General features: G+C 41.2%; 1 protein-coding gene and 1 long non-coding RNA gene across 4 annotated transcripts in view; both read left to right on the top strand.

Annotated features, from left to right (window-relative positions):
* Positions 1–1,218: 1,218 nt before the first annotated feature.
* The window catches only part of NCL (nucleolin), a 54,831-nt gene continuing 35,374 nt past the window's right edge, over positions 1,219–20,675 (top strand). The window contains exons 1-3 of one of the 2 annotated variants that reach the window (XM_077869208.1): positions 1,219–1,336; positions 1,904–1,963; positions 8,364–8,449. In XM_077869208.1, the coding sequence (XP_077725334.1) occupies positions 8,402–8,449 (48 nt within the window). In that variant the 5' untranslated portion in view covers positions 1,219–1,336; positions 1,904–1,963; positions 8,364–8,401. Of the gene's footprint in view, positions 1,621–1,903; positions 1,964–8,363; positions 8,450–20,675 lie in introns of both variants that reach the window. The other variant, XM_077869207.1, reaches the window with a different exon arrangement.
* Positions 11,350–16,624, top strand: LOC144296201 (uncharacterized). 2 transcript variants are annotated; one of them, XR_013363358.1, is made up of 3 exons: positions 11,350–11,690; positions 12,392–12,487; positions 16,318–16,624. It is a non-coding gene; the product is annotated as an uncharacterized LOC144296201 (long non-coding RNA). The 2 variants fall into 2 exon arrangements; XR_013363359.1 differs by lacking the exon at positions 12,392–12,487.

The raw sequence follows: 20,675 nt of genomic DNA, 5'->3' as shown, positions 1-20,675 counted from the left end.
AAAAAAAAAGAAAAGAAAAGAAAAGAAAAGAAAATCAGAGCAAGGCCCCTTACTCAGGACTAGCCCTCCCCACTCCCAACACACACACATATCCCAAGGCGCTTTTTTCAGATCCCAATGTGGGGACAATTCCTAGGATTCTGATCCCCCTCCTGACCCTACTACCGGTGCTAACGGTGACTCAAAAAGCACATTGATGGTTTCAACTCAAAGAAACAATATTGAGTAATTGAAGATACGAGTCAATAGCGGTGGAGTTCCTTAACCTCTGTGAGCCTCAATTTCCCTGCGTGTAACGTGAAACTATTAAAAAAAAAAACAAACCAACAAAACAAAACAAAACAAAACAAAAACAGGGGATCCCTGGGTGGCTCAGCGGTTTGGCGCCTGCCTTTTGCCCAGGGCGCGATCCTGGAGTCCCGGGATCGGGTCCCGCATCGGGCTCCCTGCATGGAGCCTGCCTCTCCCTCTGCCTGTGTCTCTGCCTCTCTCTCTGTGTGTCTAAAATAAATAAATAGATAAATAAATCTTTAAAAAAATGTAAACTTGTTTGGAAACGTCCATGATAAAACGTGCGAAAGGCAACACAGCCCGGGGCCACGCAGGCCCTGGGGACTTTGGCTACCGCGGCTTCCACGGCGCCGGGAGACCCGGGGAGGGAGCGGGGCCGACTGCGCACCCCGAGCCCTCCCGCGCCTCCGTCTCGGCTGAAAAGGGCGAGAGGACTCCACCTGCCCCGCCGCGCGGGCTGCGGCCTAACCGCCTCGCCCACGAGCCCGCGATGAGTGGCGGCTTTTATGACCCTTAGTCACGTTTTCCGGACCCACCGCCAGGTGCCTGAACGTAGCAGGAGCCACACCTTGCCCCCCACCAACCGGGGAAACGCCGCACACGCCGCACACGAACCCGGACGAACCGACCAACATGTCCGCCCTGCGCGCAGGCGCAGCAGCGGCGGCCGTGACTCGAGGCCCCGCCCCCAGGCGCGCGCCTCTCCGTCCCGGCTCGGGATTGGCCCAGAGGCGGCGCGAGCTCTGATTGGCCGAGGCGGAGTTACTAGGGCAACCGTCTCCTTCCGGAGTGTGCGTGTGCGCCGCCGGGGCCTCCATCCCGGGCCGCCGCTGGGAGGGCGCTCTCGACCTGTCGGCGCCTGCGGGCAGCGGAGGGCGCTTCCGGGGCCTCCCGCCCGGCTCCGCCTCGCGCGGTGGCTCTGGGTGGGCGGGGCCGTGCGCCCGCGGTCACCTCTCGGGGGAGCGGCGAGACTGTGCGGGTTTCCCCGGGAAGCGCGGTTCTGGGTTCTGCTGTGCGACTCCTAATGTGTGCTGCACGTTTGCAGGTGGGTGGGGATGGGCGCTGCTCCACTTCGCCCTGGGTCCTCCTTCTGCAAAGATAAAGACCCTTGAACTGTTGGTGCTGAGTTTTTACCGTCAGGGGGCTTTATTTTGGCCCTCTGTTCCTTCATTTGAGCACCTGGTGGTGGAACCAATTTTTTTAAAAACGAAATTATTTGAAAACGCGTGTTGAAGGGAGCAGAATGAGAGGGAAAAGGGAGGAATTCTTGGAAGCTTGCCTGATAACCTCGAGGAGTTCTCCATTTTCTAGATCGTGGCAAAAGACAAGGTATGGGACCTCTGACCTACAGACATAGGCCAAAAATGATCTTTTTCTCTATATTTTGATGCTCGGTGGCATGGGTAAAAGATTCCGATCGAAAGTAACTCTAGGATGAAGCCTAACGTGTTTATTATAAATAGAAACTTAATCCAGATCCTAGAGGGAAAACATGGATAGTATGGAGTGTTGAAGGCCTCTGATGAGCCTAATAATTGTGTCCATTTTAAGCAGAGGAAAAAAAATCCAGGTGAATTGAAGAAAATGAGTTTTTTTTTTTTTTTCTCCAAAGGAGTTAGAAGATGGGGAAGATGAGATGTGGGAAGACAAGGACCGTGGAGGTAGAGATGAGGTAATTGTATATACGGTGCAGAGCACAACTTAACTAAGGTCAACAATCAAAATCCAGAGTAAAACAGTTGGAACTGCCTTGTTTTAATCGTCAAAGTGGTATTGTGAACACTTTCTGACTAGTTTTACAAGCCCACCCTAGACTCTACCAAAATCGGACACCGTCATTTTTATGGGGAAAAAAAAAATTGCAGACCACTGCCATGAAGGTAGATGCAAGAATTCCAAACAGAACGTGAGCAAATTAAATACTAGTATCAAGTAAGAAGAATAATACATTGTGAGAAGTGAGGTTTGTTTGGAGGGAATGCAAAAATATTTTTTTGTTTGAAAAGTCCTTTAAGATCCCTGGGTGGCGCAGCGGTTTGGCGCCTGCCTTTGGCCCAGGGCGCGATCCTGGAGACCGGGGATCGAATCCCACGTTGGGCTCCCGGTGCATGGAGCCTGCTTCTCCCTCTGCCTGTGTCTCTGCCTCTCTCTCTCTCTCTCAATCTCTCTCTGTGTGACTATCATAAAAAAAAAAAGAAAAAAAAAAAGTCCTTTTGGTTGCCTGGAAATACTGGTTTGAAAGAAACTCTAGATTCTTAGAATTGCCTCATTAAATTCCATTAGTTTGTGTGCCTGTCAAACATCTGTGTTTCCATATTTATTCTTTTGACAAATATTTAGGTCTCTACTATGTTTTCTGCTTCTGGCTGGGAGCCTTTGTGGTAGTTTTTCTTTTTGTTTTTTAAGATTTTATTTGACAGAGACAGAGAGCACAAGCAGGGGGAGTAGGAGAGGGAGAAGCAGGCTCCTCACTGAACAGGGAGCCCAATCTAGGGCAGGATCCCAGGATCCTAAGATCATGACCTGAGCCAAAGGCGAATGCTTAACCCACTGAGCCACCCAGGCGCCCCTGTGTTAGTATTTGAATATGGATAGGTTTGAGATGAGTCCTAAAAGAACTGGGATGGGTGAGTGGGTACACAGCCTGTGAACAGTGAATGCTTCATGTGTGTAGCCACTGTGGGGGTTTAATGCATCTCATTTCATTTTCCCAGTGACTGTATTAGGCAGGTATCATCAGCTCTGTTTTCTACGTGGGAAAATAGATTTAGCCATTAACTTAATTGCTCATAGTTTTCTTCTTTTTTTTTAAATAAAGATTTTATTTATTTATTCATGAGAGACACACAGAGAGAGGCAGAGACACAGGCAGAGGGAGAAGCAGGCTCCTCCAGGGGAGCCCAATGCGATCCCTGGACCCCAGGATCATTACTTGAGCTAAAGGCAGATGCTCAATCATGGAGCCACCCAGGCGCCCCTTTGCTCATGGTTTTATAATTAATAAGTGACAGAGCTGGGATCATACATAGTTCTGCCAAATCCAAAGTCCCTACCCACTTCCTGATTCACATTTTTGGTTTTCCTCCTGCCTCCACCCGTCCCCTCCCCCGCCCCAAGCAACTTGTTTTGAGAGGCAGCCAGCATGTTATTTATTGTTTGCTTTGAACAGCCAGTTGTATAATAGAAACTTTCTTCAACCCCATTCAATCTAGTAGTTGTAATCAAAAGTAAATTACCCATACATGCCTTCTGATTTCAATTTAAAACATGTTAAATGTGTATTCATTTACCAATATTTTGATGTGGGACTAAGGCCTTGTTTTTTGACTTGGGGTTCAGTGTTGGGAGTAGTTTGTCTTCCCAGTACAGAGTACACTCATAAGTGCATCTTCTGTAATTTGAAGTTTGTCTGTTTTTGAGTTTTTATTTAAGTGATCTCTGCATCCAACTGTGGGGCCGGACTCATGACCCCAAGATCAAGAGCTGAATACTCTGCTGACTCAACCAGGCAGGTGCCCCAAAGTTTGTTTCTTTAAGGCAAAACAAAACTTTAAAAAACTAGTAAAGGGGCAGCCCTGGTGGCACAGCGGTTTAGCGCCACCTGTAGCCAGGGTGTGATCCTGGAGACCCAGGAATGGAGTCCCGCGTCGGGCTCCCTGCATGGAGCCTGCTTCTCCCTCTTTCTGTGTCTCTGCCTCTCTCTGTGTCTCTATGAATGAATAAATAAAATCTTAAAAAAAAAAAAAAAAAAACTAGTAAAGCAATTAGAATACTCCAGCATTTTTACTTTTTTCCCCATCTTTTTATGGTTGCTCACCCACACCTAATTTGACTACAGTGGCATTTTTAAGCTTTATCAAATATGTCTGAAACATTCAAAGTGGTTTTCACAGATTAACTTACTTTTTGCATTAATTTGATTGGTTTATATGATTTTATTATGCAGTTGAAACCGCAAATACAACAGTCATGTACAGGTTTGGAACAAACACCACTGATGCTTATTAAGGATATACTTTAGCTTATGGAAACAGAAATGGCCAGGTGTTCTGTGAATACCACAGAAGAACCTGCTAGCCACATGTACTTAGCATTTCACAGACATCAAGTTAGTAAGTCTTGTTTGGAAATGAGACTGTCATTCAGTCTAGCCATAAATGTAGGTTAGTATGAGTTGGTTAGGTAGACATAGTTAAGACACAGTTAAGAGAGCATCTACTGTATTGTGATGTTCACAATATGTTGCATTAACTTTTATAACAATCAGAAAATTCTTGGTGAATGCAACTTTTGCTTTGGAATCCAGACTCTGGTTCTTGGAAGAAAACAGGAGTAATCACATTATATTTTCCTTAGGTTGGTATGTATGTGATGTTCTAGACTGTTCACACTGGTTACCTTTGGTCATTCCTCTTTCTTTCTTTCTTTTTTTTTTTTTTTTTTTAAAGATTTTACTTATTTATTAATGAGAGACAGAGAGAGGCAGAGACACAGGCAGAAGGAGAAGCAGGCTCATGCAGGGAACCTGATGTGGGACTCCCATCCCAGGTCTCCAGGATCAGGCACTGGGCTGAAGGTGGCGCTAAACCGCAGAGCCACCGGGGCCGCCCGGTCATTCCTCTTTAAATTGTGATTCCTATAATGGTTTCCTCTGATTGGTGCAGCATAGAAGTACTCCCACAGTTAAATGAACTTTTAGAGTAACCAGACTCTAAAGTTGGCTCATTGAAATTATTTCATTAAAACCCTTGTCTCTTGGGGTGCCTAGCTGCTTCAGTTGGAAGAGCATGCTACTCTTCATCTAGGGGTCATGAGTTTGAGCCCCACATTCAGTGTAGGGATTACTAAAAAAATAAAATAAATAAAACCCTCATCTCTTTCCCATAATATCCCTGATCCCATATCATTCCCATGCCAGATGAACTGGTCCCTCATCTGCTTGCCTGTAAATTGTGTTCATAACCAGTAATGCTAATCACATTGTAGTTACTTATCTCTTCCTGTGATATGGATTGAGAGCTATATATACCAGTTATATTCGTTTGCTAGGGTTGTCTTAGCAAAATTTCACAGACTGGGTGGCTGAAACAACAGAAATTTATTTTCTAACAATTCTGAAGACTGGAAGTTGAAGATGAAGGTATTGGTAGGTTTGGTTTCTTCTGAGGCCTCTCTCCTTGGTTTGTAAATGTCAGCCTTCTTGCTAAGTCTTCACATGGTCATTTGTCATCTGTGGCCTAATCTCTTAAAAGGGCAGCAGCCATATTGTATTAGAGCCTATTCCAATGACCTCATTTTAACTTAATTACTTCTTTAAAGGCCTGTCTCCAAATACAGTAATATTCTTATATACTGTGGATTAAGACTTTGACATATGGATTTTAGTGGGATATCTCTCAGCCCATAACCAGTAATGCCTTCCCTCCATTATGACATTCTGAATTAACACTGGCAAGATAAAGACACTAGTTTTATTTATTGCCCATGTTTCTTCATTTCGTCCTTTTGTGTATGGTGAGACTTCAGTGTTTTGCTAACTTTTTTTTTTTTTTTTAAGATTTATTTATTTGAGAGAGAGAGAGAGCATGGGGGCAGGCGCAGGGGCAGAGGGAGAAGGAGAAAATCTCAAGCAGACTCTGTGCTGATTGTGGTGAAGCCAGATGCAGAGTTCAATCGCACGACCATGAGATTATGACCTGCGCTGAAACCAAGTTGGATGCTTAATTGACTGTGCCACCCAGGTGCCCCTAAAATTTTTATCTTTAGTTATTTAGTTTTATAATACCATGCCCAGTTATTAATAGCTGTGGGTTGGGAATTGATGATATAATTAGGAAGCATGAGGCCCAATCTTTGGGGCTTGGCTCTTGTTCCTCTGTATGTTCCAGTTGCCTGTAATGGGGGGCTCTTCACTTTGGTATTTATTTGTATGCAAAGAGTGGGTATAGAGATTACTTAAAAATAAAATCTTTAAAACAAAAACCAGGGGGATCCTTGGGTGGCGCAGCGGTTTAGCACCTGCCTTTGGCCCAGGGCGCGATCCTGGAGACCTGGGATCGAATCCCACATCGGGCTCCCGGTGCATGGAGCCTGCTTCTCCCTCTGCCTATGTCTCTGCCTCTCGCTTTCTCTCTGTGACTATCATAAATAAATAAAAATTAAAAAAAAAAAAAAAAAAAAGGAATGAGGCCTGGAACCTCCTTTAAAAATAAAAAAATAAAATAAAATAAAATAAAACAAAAACCAGGGGATCCCTGGGTGGCTCAGCGGTTTGGTACCTGCCTCCAGCCCAGGGCATGACCCGGGGTCCTGGGATCGAGTCCCACTTCGGGCTCCCTGTGTGGAGCCTGCTTCTCCCTCTGTCTGTGTCTCTGCCCCCAGCCCCATGCCTCTTATGAATAAATAAATAAAATCTTAAAAAAACAAAAACAAAAAAAACCCAAAACCAAACAAAAAAACAACAAAAAAATAAAACAAAAACCAAAGAGCACTCTGATGGTGTGTGGAGCCACCTAAACAGTAATTGACTTGGTATATTTTCCTAGGGCAGTAGCTTGAAAACTTCTAGTAACCTAGTTCTAGTTCCTTCCCTGTAAAGATTCTGATTTGATAGCTCTAAGTGAAGTCTAGGATTTTTTTTTCTTTTTCTTTTTCTTTAGGTGAGCATGGCAGGTGGTGCTGGGAGCTCTCTTACTACACATTGAGAAGTTCACCTTAGAGAGAGCAACATAGACATTGACATATGTGCCTGACCAGATCTTGTACTCGCTGACTGTACAATGTGGTTGTAACCCCCGTGGGCACAGGGAAGATGTGCTGTGTTGCCACTTCTTTCCAGATTGTCATCCCCCAGAAAAGTGGTGGGAAGATTACTACCACTCCAAAAAATAAAGTAGTGGGGGGGAAAGTTTCTGGCTCCCAAGTTTTCTGAGAAACTGTCACCACACAGGAAGACAGCCACCAGGGCCCAATTGCCAAAAGACAGGAGGGGTGCCAAGCTCGAGGACCATGAAAAGAGAATGGGAGCTATGAGGAAGAGGAAGATAAGAACGCTGAGTTGGGCCAGAATACAGAAGGTGATGAATTCTCTTCCAGGGCTGTTCTGGCTAGCAACTGGCAGATGGCAAGGGTCGGCCCTGCTTGCCATTCCATATGCCGTTGGGGGCGGGTTCTGTGAGTATACCCACCCTTCGGAAAGTTGCCTTGGCAATTGCTGGCTGACTTTTCAGGTGTGGCTTCGTCGATGAGGAATCTCAGTGGACCTTTGACCTCTTCTGTCCAAGTGATCAGAATCAGTGTTTTCTCTGAATTTTCTACATTGATTATTTCTGTCCCGGTGCATAGGAGCCATGCCAGTTAATTGTCCCCCAAACTTAGTTGTCAGTGATTTTGTTTTTGTCCTGATGGAGTTGAGTCTCTGTAACATTTTAAATGATACTGCTTCCAAAGAAGTAATTATTAATAGTTTTACTTAAATACAATGGCAGTACCTTTAAAATTATTTCAAAAAAGGAGGTTAAAGTGGCATTGAATTTTTTCCTTAGGTTTGTGTATTATAGTCAGATTTATGAGCAGTTTCTCTGAAAGAATAATTTGTTATTCTCAACAAGTGTGTGGGAGCCATTGGTTAGGTGGGTTTTCATTTAGATTCTGAAAAAGGTGTATGTTCTGCATGGGCCAGAGGGAGAACGAGAACAGTCCTTCCTGGGGGCGTCAGGGAAGACGAGCAGGACAAGGGCAGTGATGACAAAGGATGTGAGGAGGGAGAGAAAGAGGAAGGCCAGGATGGCCTAAATCAGCTCAATTGAGGGATGGTCCATATCAAGGAATTAGAGTTGTAAGGGAAGCCCTTGGGCAGGGGTTGTTGGATGTCTTTTAGGAACTTGAAGAATGTTCTAATTAATTTATAAATGCTTTTATAAGTACTCTTGTCTAGAGCTAATTTGTATGTCTTGTGAAGAGTAGGTATTACCATAGGTGTGATATTTGTGGATAGAGTAAAAGCTTCCAGTTAACTCATTAGTGATACAGACAGATCATTAAAAATATAATATTCTGACTTTTGCCCACAGAGCCTATCAAAAAAACACCTGATAAACAGAAGAAGGAAATGGCCAAACAGAAGGCTTCCATGAAACCAAAAAACAGAAATTGGAAGGTAACTTCTTTGCTGTGTGTGGTTTTTTTTTAAGATTTTATTTATTTATTTATGAGAGACACAGAGAGAGAGGCAGACACATAGGCAGAGGGAGAAGCAGGCTCCATGCAGGGAGCCCGATGTGGGACTCGATCCCAGGACCCCAGGATCACGCTCTGAGCCAAAGGCAGATGCTCAACTGCTGACCCACCCAGGCGTCCCTTTACTGTGTTTTATTTTATTTTATTTTATTATTATTTTTTTTTAATATATATTTTTTTATTTTTTTTATTTTTATTTATTTATGATAGTCACAGAGAGAGAGAGAGAGAGAGAGGCAGAGACTTAGGCAGAGGGAGAAGCAGGCTCCATGCACCGGGAGCCTGACGTGGGATTCGATCCTGGGTCTCCAGGATCCCGCCCTGGGCCAAAGGCAGGCGCCAAACCGCTGCGCCACCCAGGGATCCCCTTTTACTGTGTTTTAAAGCACAAACAAAACATAGAGAATTTCATATTAACAGAATAGATGTAGTGTAGGTTTGATACTTGTGGACAGAGTAAAAGCCCAAGTGGCAAACAAGGGGATTTTTATTGCAGTTTGGTTATTACAATATGCCAGAATCTTTAATAGAATTTTCTTGTAGCATCATTGTTTCTGAACAGTTTGAGTTCCTTTTTTTCTTTTCTTTTTTTTTAACCTTTCATATGGCAGTTGAACTACCTGTAACTTTCAAACTGTTTGTTGGAAACCTGAATTTCACCAAAACCACTGCCGAACCAAAAAAACTGGTCTCAGTGAATTTTTTGCTAAAAATGATCTCATAGTTGTTGGTGTCAGAGTTGGCTTGTCCAGGTAAATTCCAATAAATTAAGAATATCAAGTTTATCAGCCCAGCATTATTATCCCTGGAAGAATTAGGAGTTCCTGTAACTTTCTGTTTCGTTGTGGGTTGCTAGACTTTTGTGTTGTCAAATCCTTTTGTGACCTGCTCTTTACCCTTTGGAGGGGTTTTACCTCAGCCTCTTGCAGTTCAGAGTGAGTATAGTAGTCTCGTATCCTCAAGGATACATTATAAGACCCCTGGTGGATACCTGAAGCCACAGATAGTACTGAACCCTACATGCACTATGTTGTTTCTTTTACATACATATCAGTGATAAAGTTTAATTTATAAATTGGCCACCATAAGAGATTAATAATAATATAACAAGTAGAATAATTACAGCAATATCCTCTAATGAAAGTTATATGAATGTGGTTTCTCGAACCTCACAAAATATCTCACTGTACCATATTCGCCCTCATTGTGATGATATGAGATGATAAAACGTCTCTATGATGAGATGAAGTGAGGTCCATGGCATAGGCATCGTGACCTAGCATTAGAGTACTATTGACCTTTTGATGCTAGGTCAGAAAGAGAATCATCTACTTCCAGACCACACAGTTGACTGTGGGTAACTGAAGCCATGGATAAGACAGACTAATGTATTTAAAACCCTTTGGTGACCCTTAGAAAACCCATTAGATTAAACTCTGCTATCCCATTTTTCCAATTGAAATGTTAACATAATCCTGAGATTTTTCCTTGTCTTCACAGAACCATAGTTTCGTGATTTTCCACTGTGAGCAATGTTATTTGCCCCAAACTACTTTAAAGCGAATCACACCTTTAGTCACAGCCCCCTAGCTCTGGTGGCACATATGGGTCCTGTATCACTCCTCCTTTTTTGCTGATTCGAATTTTATCTTTCTCACTTCTTTTGTATCAGAAGCATATTCTTGGATGTGAGCATATAGTACTCAGACTGTCCTAGGTAAAAACAAAAAGATAATGATAATAGTGAACTCACTGAGCATTCACTATTCCAGGCATTGTTTCTAATTCCTTACTTAGACCTTCCTTATGACCAGTTCAGAGTGAGTCACTGGATCTGTTAAGACAATCCTCAGTGGTAATCACTGACATTATCCCCATTTCACAGAGGAGAAATTTTAGGCACAGAAAAGTTAAGTAATGTGCCCCGTATCACATGGCTAGACAATGGCCAAGCTAGGATTTAAGTACAGCACTCTGGCTCCAGAGCCTCTGCCACGACTTTTGTCACATTGCCAGTACGGTTTTTGTTAACTATATTTTGTAATACTGTTGCATTTGCAGGAAATACGAATTTCTTTTGCATTAAAAAATATATTTGTAGTAGCCCTTCGGTTTGCTAACACATTCCTCATTACGAGTGATATTTTTGTTCCAATTCGCAAATGTAGATGGCTGTTTCTTAAAACAAAAATTCAAAACCTCATAATTTCAAGCTTCATTTTCTATAGCTTTCGGTTAAATTGGGTCAGTTGGCTAAACAGAAAACTAATAAAGATTTCAACAGGTGAATTTGTACTGACTCTTAGTCCTTGCTCCAGGACAGGGTTTCTCGATTTTGGCACTGTTAACATTTTGGGCCAGATAATTCTTTGTGGCGGGGGACTGTCTAGTGGATTGCAGGCTATGGATTCCACCCACTGCATACTAGCACTCCTGCAGTTGTGACAGCCAGAAATGTCTCTAGCCCTTGTCTAACTTGCCCCAGGGTGAGAACCATTCCTCTCTGGTTTCTTTATGACATTTATATTGCTAGCTGGTGGAGCCTTGGTTTTAAATTGTAATGACTCAGTGCTGACTTCCACTTTCACATCCAGTGTGACTAGCCAACTAGAGTCGTGCCTCTACATCTTACCTAGGTGTTTTTTTTTTCCTTTTTCTTTTACATCTCTGTAGGAAATTTGGTTATGTAAATTTTAAATCTGCTGATGACCAGAGAAAAGCCTTGAAACTTAGTGAGACAAAGGTCCTTGGGTATGAAATTAAATTGAGAAAACCAAAAGGAAAGGAAGTAAAGAAAGGTATACAAATAAGGTAATTGTTTATAGATACTTGTGTATCTAGAAGACTCTGGGTCAGGAAGGAGTCTCGGATTTTTACTCTGTGCAAGTAGTCAGTTACTACCAGGTCACCTACTTGCACAGCACAAACTTTATCTACATTGCTATCACCCTCTATGCTATAGCTGTATGGCTCACCTTCCCTGTCATAATGTTCTTTGTCTACTGTACCTTACCTTCATTATGTCATTATGTACCTTACCTTCTTTGCCATAATGTTGTCTCTGGGACTCATTCCCTGGCTACCTGAAGCCCATCCATGGAATCACAGCTTAAAGTTCATTTCCTCAAGATCAGAAAAAATTTCCCTTACTACCAGACTAGGTTAAGTCCTTTTGGGGGGCGGGGGGGCGGTGGTGGAGTCTAGGTGGGACTTTTTTTTTTTTTTTTTTTTTGAGAGAGAGAACATAAACAAGGACAAGCAGAGGGAGAAGGAGAGAGAGAATCTTTAGCCAGGTTCCATACTGAGCGTGGCGCTCAACATAGAACTCAGTCCCACAACCCTGATGAGATTATGACCTGAGCCGAAATCAAGAGTTAAATGCTTAACTGACTGAGCTGCCCACGCACCCCTGTTTGTTTGTTTGTTTTAACTTTATTTATTTTAAGTAATCTCTTTACCCATCCTGGGGCTCAAACTCACAACCCGGAGATCAAGAATCACATGCTCATCTGACTGAGCCAGCCAGGTGCCCCTAGGTTAAGTCTTTACTAGATGCTCTCATTTCCCTTTTTACTTTTCCTTCTTGGCACTTTCCAGAGTTTGTAATTATGTGACTGTTTGCTTACATAGCCTTTTCCCCCAGTAAGACCACATTCCCGAGAGTAGAGGGTAAGTCTTTTTTCATGTAGCATGTAGCATAGCTGTCGCCCAGATATGTGTCCAAATATTTGTTAAATGAAGGAATATGTATTGCTATTAACGCTCTCCAACTCTTGGAGAAGTGTTTTTTTCTCTTTTAGAGAATTTTCGATGCTTGTTAGATCTGAACCCAGACTAAAAATACTCTTCTGTGTTAATGTAGATCTGAATGCCAAAACACTTTTGATCAAGAACATGCCTGACAGCCACTCAACATGACTCAAAAGATGTGTTTAAGGATGCCTTTCAAATCAGATTGGTGAGGAAGAATAGGACAAGTAAAACATGTGTTTTGTACCTATATTGAAAAAGAGTGTATTTCTACTGAATTCAGACATAACAGAATTACATTGCATTCTCCTATATCACTTAATGCCTGATTTTAGGGAAGGGAAGAGTAGTTATCCAACCTTTCTACCAGCAGGCATAGAAAACTGAAGGGAGCATCATAAATGGACAGCCAGAAGCTTCTAGAAAACGGTGGTAGTGTCATTGAGAAATGAACATTTATTCTACAAAGTTTAAGATTGAAGATTAGATGAATTCAGTAATAGATTACCTCCATTCTTCTCTCTCCAGGGTTGACGCTAATGAAACACCATGTTTGCTGACTTGCCTGGACAGATACCAAAACAGCACTGAATTGGTCCATTAGAACTGTGTTGTAACAATCAAAGAAACACTAGCACCGTGTAGCTAGGCTTTGGTAGAGTAAGAGGTGAATGTGGTAAAATTAGAAAGGATGGAGTGGGATGTATTTTGAAGGAATTTTTTTTAAGATTTTATTTTTAAGTAATCTCTACACCCAGTGTGAGGTTTGAACTCACAACCCCAAGATCAAGAGTTGCATGCTCCAACGATTGAGCCAGCCAGGGGCCCCTATTTTGAAGGATTTCTTAATGAGGTGCAGCTTGCATATCAGGATTACAGATACATTTAAGTGAAAATTGTTGGTATAGGTGAAGTCTAAAATAGTCTATTTTAGACTAGTCTACCAGTATATTCTGAATAACATAAGCTCTAGAAAAGAATCCTGCCAATTGAGAAAACAAGTCTGAAAGGATAAATCCCATATTGTTAGCAATTTGCAATTGTCAATGTTTAGTGTGAGGGGATTTGGGGCTCTCTGCCATGCATGTAGTCAGCAATACTGGAAAATGACAAAATGAAAAGTTGCTGCAAAAGCCATAGAATTTCTCTAATGTTAGTTACCTTTTGATTAGATATACTTAAGTCTTTAGAATCATTCCTTTACATAAAGAATTATTACAAAAGGAAGATAGGAGATGCCAGGGAATCCATGACCATATTAAATAAAAGCATAATACCTATGTCAGAAGAGAGTGTGGTGCATTCTTCAAGAATATGCTTACTCAACAGATCCTTACTCCATATCTTTTTTTTTTCTTTTTTTTTCTTACTCCATATCTTTCACCAAAGTAAGTTACAGGTTCGTGAAGGATTACAATGAAAATATGAAATGATAAAGTAGTAGAGGGAGATGTGGAGAATGTTTTTGTTTTGTTTGTTTTTAGTAAGCTTCAAGAAGGGGAAGTCTGTTAAGTATGACACAAATCCTGGAAGTTATAAAAGAACAGATAAATTTGACTGCATAAATATAAAACACTTCTACATGGGGCGGGGTGGGGGAGTAGAGGAAATCCCATAAGCAAAGTCGAAAGACAAATGACAAACCAGGAAAAAAAATCATGATTTCTTTTAAAACTGAGGGCTAATTTTCTGATAGATAAAATGCATCTCACAAATCAGTAAAAAAAAGACCAACAGGGGCGACTGGATGGTGCAGTCTGTTGAACATTTGACTCTTGGTTTTGGCTCAGGTCATGATCTTGGGCTCATGGGATTGAGCCTCATGTTGGGCTCAGTGCTCAGCCTGGAGTCAGCTTGAGATTCTTTCTCTCCCTCTGCCCCTCCTGCTCATATTCTTTCTGTCTCTCTCTAAAATAAATAAAATCTTTTAAAAAAGAATAACAACCGCAAAAAAAAAAAAAAAAAAAAAAAAAAAAAGAATAACAACCGCGTAAAAATATTAACAAATTATGAACAGGTAGGTCACAGAAAAGGAATTTTCTTTTGAGCATAAAAAAATACTCATCCTCACACATACTAAAAGAATTGTAAGTTAAAAGGCAATTTTAATTAATTTAATTTAGTTGTAACATTTTACCTATTACTATTAGGTGTTCAGAGATCAAAAAGCATTACCATAGTATTGAGGAGGGTTAGAGAAACTGGCAAACTCAGACTTCGTTGGTAGAAGGAAGATTGGTGAAGTGCCTGTGGAGATGAGTTGGTATTTCTTAGTTATAGTTGCATGTATCATTTTATCCTGCAATTACACTCCTAAGAATTTATCCCACAGATAGACACGTGACATAATGTATTACAAAGTTGGTTGATGCAAAATTAGAATTAACCTGAACATCTATCAATGGAAAACTGGCTGAAATTTTCTGGTACATCCAAAAGATACTGTACTATGCAGTTGAAAAAAGAAGTGAAACAGCACTTTATGTACTAATGGAAAATAATCTCCAATATAAAGGCAAGATATAGAACAGTGTGTTTAATATTCTCTTTCATGTAAAAACATAATGGAGGACTTAACTCTACAAACATTAACTCGAAATCAATCAAAGACCCAAATGTAAGAGCTAAAACAAAACTATGGCGAAAACACAGGAGTAAATCCTTGTGATCCTAGGTTGGGGTGTTGTGCTGATGATAAAACAGAAGATTGACAAGTTGGGCTTTATCAAAATTGAAAGCATTTATACTCCAGAGGACACTACACAAAAAGTAAAAAAGAACCCTCTGCAGACTGAGAGAAAATATGGCAAATCATATATCTTCTAAGAGCCTTGGATTTGGAATTTGTGAAGAACTCTCCCAACTCAATAATAAGACTAACTAATTAAAAAATGGGCAAAGAGCTTGAATGGACATTTCTCCAAAGTATATGGATGGCCAATAAGAACATGAAAAGATGCTCGACATGAGTTGTTAAGGAAATGCAAATCAAAACCATGGTGTGATCCCACTTCACGCCCATCTGAGTGGCTGTAATAAGAAAGGCAGGCAATAATAAGTGTTGACAAGGCTACAGGGAAATTGGAACCCTTATTCATTGCCGGTGGGAATGTAAAATAAAATAGTGCAGTTTCTTTGGAAAACTATTTGGCAATTTCTCAAAATGTTAAACAGTTGCCATATGGTGCAGCAGTTCTACTAGGTGTATACCCCCTCCAAAATGAAAACAAATAGCTGCACACTTCTAACCACATGTTCATATCACCTTCAGTCATAATAGCCAAAAAAAGTGGAAACAACCCCAAATATCAACCAGTTGATGAATGGATAAACAAAACATGGCATTTCCACACAAGGTAATAGTATCCTGGCATAACGAGGGATGAAGTACTGACATATGCTATAACTTGGATGAGTCTGGAAAACATTAGGCTAAGTGAAAGAAGCCAGTCACAAAAGATTGCATATTCATATGATCCCATTTCTATGGAATGTCCAGAATAGGCAGGTAGCATAGTAGTTGGGCCAGGGGATGGGAATGAGTTGGAGGGAATAAGGAATGACTGCTAATGGATACTTTGGTGGGGGGATGATAAATATGTTCCAAAATTAGATCATGGTGATGGTTCTAGAATTCTGTAAATATACTAGAAACCATTATACACTTTTTATTTTTTTAAGATTTCATTTTTAAATAATCCCTATACCCAATGTGAGACTTGAACTCATGACCTTGAGATCAAGAGTTGCACACTCCACTGACTGAGCCAGCCACGAGCCCCTCATTGTAAATTTTATGATATGTAAATTATATCCCAATCTTTGAAAAATAGAGTGTGTATATATATATATATGTACATTTGCTTTTATATATATGGCATGCTGCCCATAAGGAAAGAAATTGGACAGAAGGCACACTTCATATCCTTTTCTACCTTTTGTATTTTGTCTTGTATGTGTATTACTAAATCAGAAGACAAGAATACTAAATCTTGACTATTCTTTCTTCTCTCCCTGATCCCACCCCCACAATTGCAGGATTGCCTATGTTGACTTCAAGTCACAGGCTGATGCAGAGCAAGCCGTAGAAGAGAAGCAAGGAACAAAGACCGGTGGGCTTGCCATAGTTCTGGACCATGCTGGAGAGAAAAGTCAAAGCTAAGAAGAGAGAGGCAGGAAGAACAGAATGTGTAGAAAAGTAAGGGATGCTAAAGCTCTATAGACTGAGACTTTCCAGGGTTGTTAGCAAGGTTCCCCAGAGAGGCACTAACAGGAGGATAGACACACTTAAATAAAATTTCTTATTCAAAACCTTCTTAAATAAAATTTCTCCCTGTATGAAAAACGTGTAAATCATCCTCCTATCAAGTGAATGAGTATTCTAATTAACTATAACCTTGAAGTCTGCAAAAACATGCGCTTTGAGATACATCAGCTTAGCTCCCCTCTTTGGGTACCTTCTAGGTTTCTGTTTGGACAGGCTTTTAAACCTGTGGTTTCAGAATCAGCTATTTAATTCTCTTTAGACATTTCATTCTCTTCAACTAGAGTTTTTGTCAGGTTTGTTTATTTATTTAAAAGATTTTATTTATTCATGAGAGAGAGAGAGAAAGAGAGAGGCAGAGACACAGGCAGAGGGAGAAGCAGGCTCCCTGCAGGGAGCCCGATGTGGGACCCCATCCCAGGACTCCAGGATCACACTCTGGTCTGAAGGCAGGCGCCAAACTGCTAAGCCACCCAGGGATCCCACTTTTTGTCAGGTTTAAACAAGAGACCCCCAAACCAATGTCCCTACTCTGCCTAATCTGAGGGATAGATGTTGTAGCTTAGATAGTATCTATAGGGGGGAAAAAAGCCCAATTTATTATGAATATTTTTAAGAATCAAGGAATTTCACATAGAAATCTGGATTCCCAGCCTCTTTCGGTACTGCATCAGGAAACCAGTGCCCTAGGGTTGCATTCCTACATGCAACCTACCCAATTCCTAGAGTTGTGTGCACTGGAGAATCAGAGGTTTCTTCTTAGCTGTTTCCTATAATCCCCGTGATTCTCACTTCTCCACTTCTAAGGAGTAAACACACTTAGACTTTGAAAAAATAGAGCCAATACTTTTCTCTTGCAAAGTAGTACTTTTCGTAAAGGTGACATTTTATTATTATGCGTTTGTGTCTTTCAAAAGTGGGAAAATGAAAGCTAGAACAAGAAAGCCACACGTTTCAAGAAAAATGGGAGCAAGCTTATTTCTTTGTGGAGGTCAAGAATGTTCCTACATGTTTATTTTATTTTATTTTATTTTATTTTATTTTTTTCCTACGTGTTTAATATGCAAACAAAGAGTGTGTTGAAGAAATTTAACCTCAGGCGCCATTATGAAACAAACCATAGTAGGAACCACGATGGATATACAGAAAAGATGTGTGATAAAAAAACTTAACGAACTGAAAAAAAGACAGAAATTTCAACATGACTTAATTTTGAACATGAATAAAATAAATGATGCTGCTATGAAATGCAGTTATATATTAAGTGAGAAAATTGCCCCGGCATCAAAACCTTTTACAGATGGCGAGTTTATAAAGGAATGTCTGTTGAGTGCAGTGGAAATTATGTGCCCTGAACAGAGACAAGCATTTGCCAGTCTAAGACTAGGTGCTGATACTGTTTCGCAGCATGTGGGCCACATGGCAGAGAACTTACAGGGCAAGCTGCAAGAAAAAGCTAAATCATTTGTGGCTTTCTCCATTGCTGCTCCTGAAAGGGCTGATGGAGGTAATCCCTCCCCACCCCAGTTGGCTGTATTTTTTCGTGGTGTTGATGAGACTTTGGATGTGATGGAAGAACTTTTAGACACAGTTTCCATGACAGGCACTGCATCAGGAAATGATGTCTGTGTTGAGAAAAATCTTAAAAATTTTAATGTAGACTGGTCACAGTAAATGTTAGCACAGATGGCAATTCTACACTGGTTGGGGTTGAACAGCGTGTTACAAAACTTAAATCTAGAGTGTCAGGGCTTTGCAAAGACACAGAGCTCAGGTCCGTGCATGGCCTCATTCTCTAGGAATCACTTTGTGCTAAAAAGTTAAAAATGGATCATGTCATGTACGTAGTGATTCATACCATAACCTGGATATTTTCCCATGGCTCAGACTGCAGCAAGTTCAGTGCTTTGTTCAGTGAGTTAGATGCACAGTATGGAAGCCTGTTCTGCCCCATGGGATGGAAGTGCCCATTTTTTGAACTGTTGGAAGAAATTGATTATTTTCATGTCTTCTAAAGGAAAATCAGCTCCTCAGCTTACTAGCAAAGATTGGGTCAAAGACTTACCCTTTTTGGTTGACATTATGACTTACCTAAAGACACTGGATATTTCTTTGCAAAGGCCTTCACAAGTGGTTACACAGATGTAGGACTCAATTCACTCATTGCTAATGAAACTGTGTCTTTGTGAAACTCATTTGGCAAGGAACAGTCTGGCCCACTTCCCTACGCTGAAATTAGTTTCTGAAAATGAAAGAGATGGCCTGAACTATATTTCCCGAATTAAAGAGTTGAAGACTGAATTCCAAAAACGGTTCTCTGATTTCAAACTTTATGAAAATGAACTGACATTGTTCAGTTCACCTTTCTCAATTAATATTAATAATGTGAGCGAAGAGCTACAAATGGAAGTTCTTGAATTGCAGTGCAACACTATACTGAAAATGAAATATGATGGTGTTGGGATCCCAGAATTCTACAATTATCTTGGGAATGGTTACCCTAAATATAAAAACCACTATGCAAAGATTCTGTCCATGTGTGGAAGTACCTACATTTGTGAGCAGCTCTTTTCTGTTATGAAACAACATAAAACTAAATCTTGCTCCTGGTTAAAGACTCGGAGATGAATTCTCTGCTGCATGTTGCTGTGCAAGATTCACAGCCTGACCTTGATTGACACCTTGGGGGCTTGAGAAGGGAATATGAGGTGTTGGATTCCAAATCTAAAGAGAAAGGAATCATGAAACTTTAATTATTTCTACTTCCAAATTCTATTTGTCCAATGTCAAAGTACAATCTCTGGCATCATATGTTTGTGCTTATCACATATAAAATAAAGTTTGATTATATCTTGGTAGTTCATTTTTCCTATTCAGGGCCTTTCTGGCCCTTAGAGTGATTCAGGTTGATAAACCTCTGCCCTAAAAGCAGCCACATTTTTCCTAAAGGCACTCATGAACTAGGGATGTGAACCAGGGTGTGAGCCGGGGGAATGAGATGTTTAACTGCTGAGCACAGCTGTCTCCTCAAGAATGACAGACTTGCCATTGGGATCTTGGGGCTCAGGTCAGAGTAACCCCCTTCTTGGACAGAGCTGGGACAGCATAGCCAATACTCCCCTCTAGGCTTCTTTTGTTAGTGTTTCCATTTTTTTTTCTTAAAGATTTTATTTATTCATGAGAGACACACAGAGAGAGATTTTATTTATTCATGAGAGACACACAGAGAGAGGCAGAGAGAGACATAGGCACAGGGAGAGGCAGGCTCCCTGGAGGGAACCAGATGCAGGACTCTATCCCAGGACCCCAGGATCATGACTTGAACCAAAGGCAGATGCTCAACCACTGAGCCACCCAGGCGCCCCTCCATTTTGGATTTACACATTTCTTTCAAATTTCAACATTGTTGGTCAGGATTAGAATGAGTTGTTGCTAGCCCCAGAGCCATCCTGCCTCCTACAGGCAGGGAGGGGCATTTTCTTGGCATCAGGGCCACCCCAAGGGGATGCAGAATGAGGTGTCAGTATGTTTAAGAGTTTATGAGCAGGGGATCCCTGGGGGGCTCAGCAGTTTGGCGCCTGCCTTTGACCCAGGGCGTGATCGAGTCCTGCTTCGGGCTCCCTGCATGGAGCCTGTTTCTCCCTCTGCCTCTCTCTCTCTGTGTCTCTCATAAATAAATAAAATATTAAAAAAAAAAAGAAAAAAAAGAGCTTATGAGCATTCTTCTAGGGAGCAGGCCCATAGCTACCATCAGTGTCTTAAAGAGCTCTGTGACCCAAAATGGGTTTTTCCACTATGAAATTAGGACATGACTGTCACTGCTACAGAAACTGTATCCTAAAAAAAATCAGTTCAATTATAAAACTGATATATACTTATTGTGGAACATCTGGAAACTATAAAGAAATAGAGGGGAAAATCTATAATATCAACAATCAGAGGTTACCCCTGTAAATATTTAGGTATATTCGTTTCTTTCAATTTTCTATGTATTATTTTATATGGTTGAGTGTAGTAAGTCTGAATCATTTTGTATTCTGCTCCCCTCTCCCCTCCCCCGTTCAACAGTGAAATCTTGGGGTGCCTGGCTGGCACGGTTGAAACATGCACTTCTTCATCTCCAGGTTGTAAG

The sequence above is a fragment of the Canis aureus genome, chromosome 24 (assembly GCF_053574225.1).
Source record: "Canis aureus isolate CA01 chromosome 24, VMU_Caureus_v.1.0, whole genome shotgun sequence".
Taxonomy (NCBI): Eukaryota; Metazoa; Chordata; class Mammalia; order Carnivora; family Canidae; genus Canis; species Canis aureus.
Note: the sequence above shows the minus strand (reverse complement) of the source record. Positions and strands in the feature narration are given on the sequence as shown.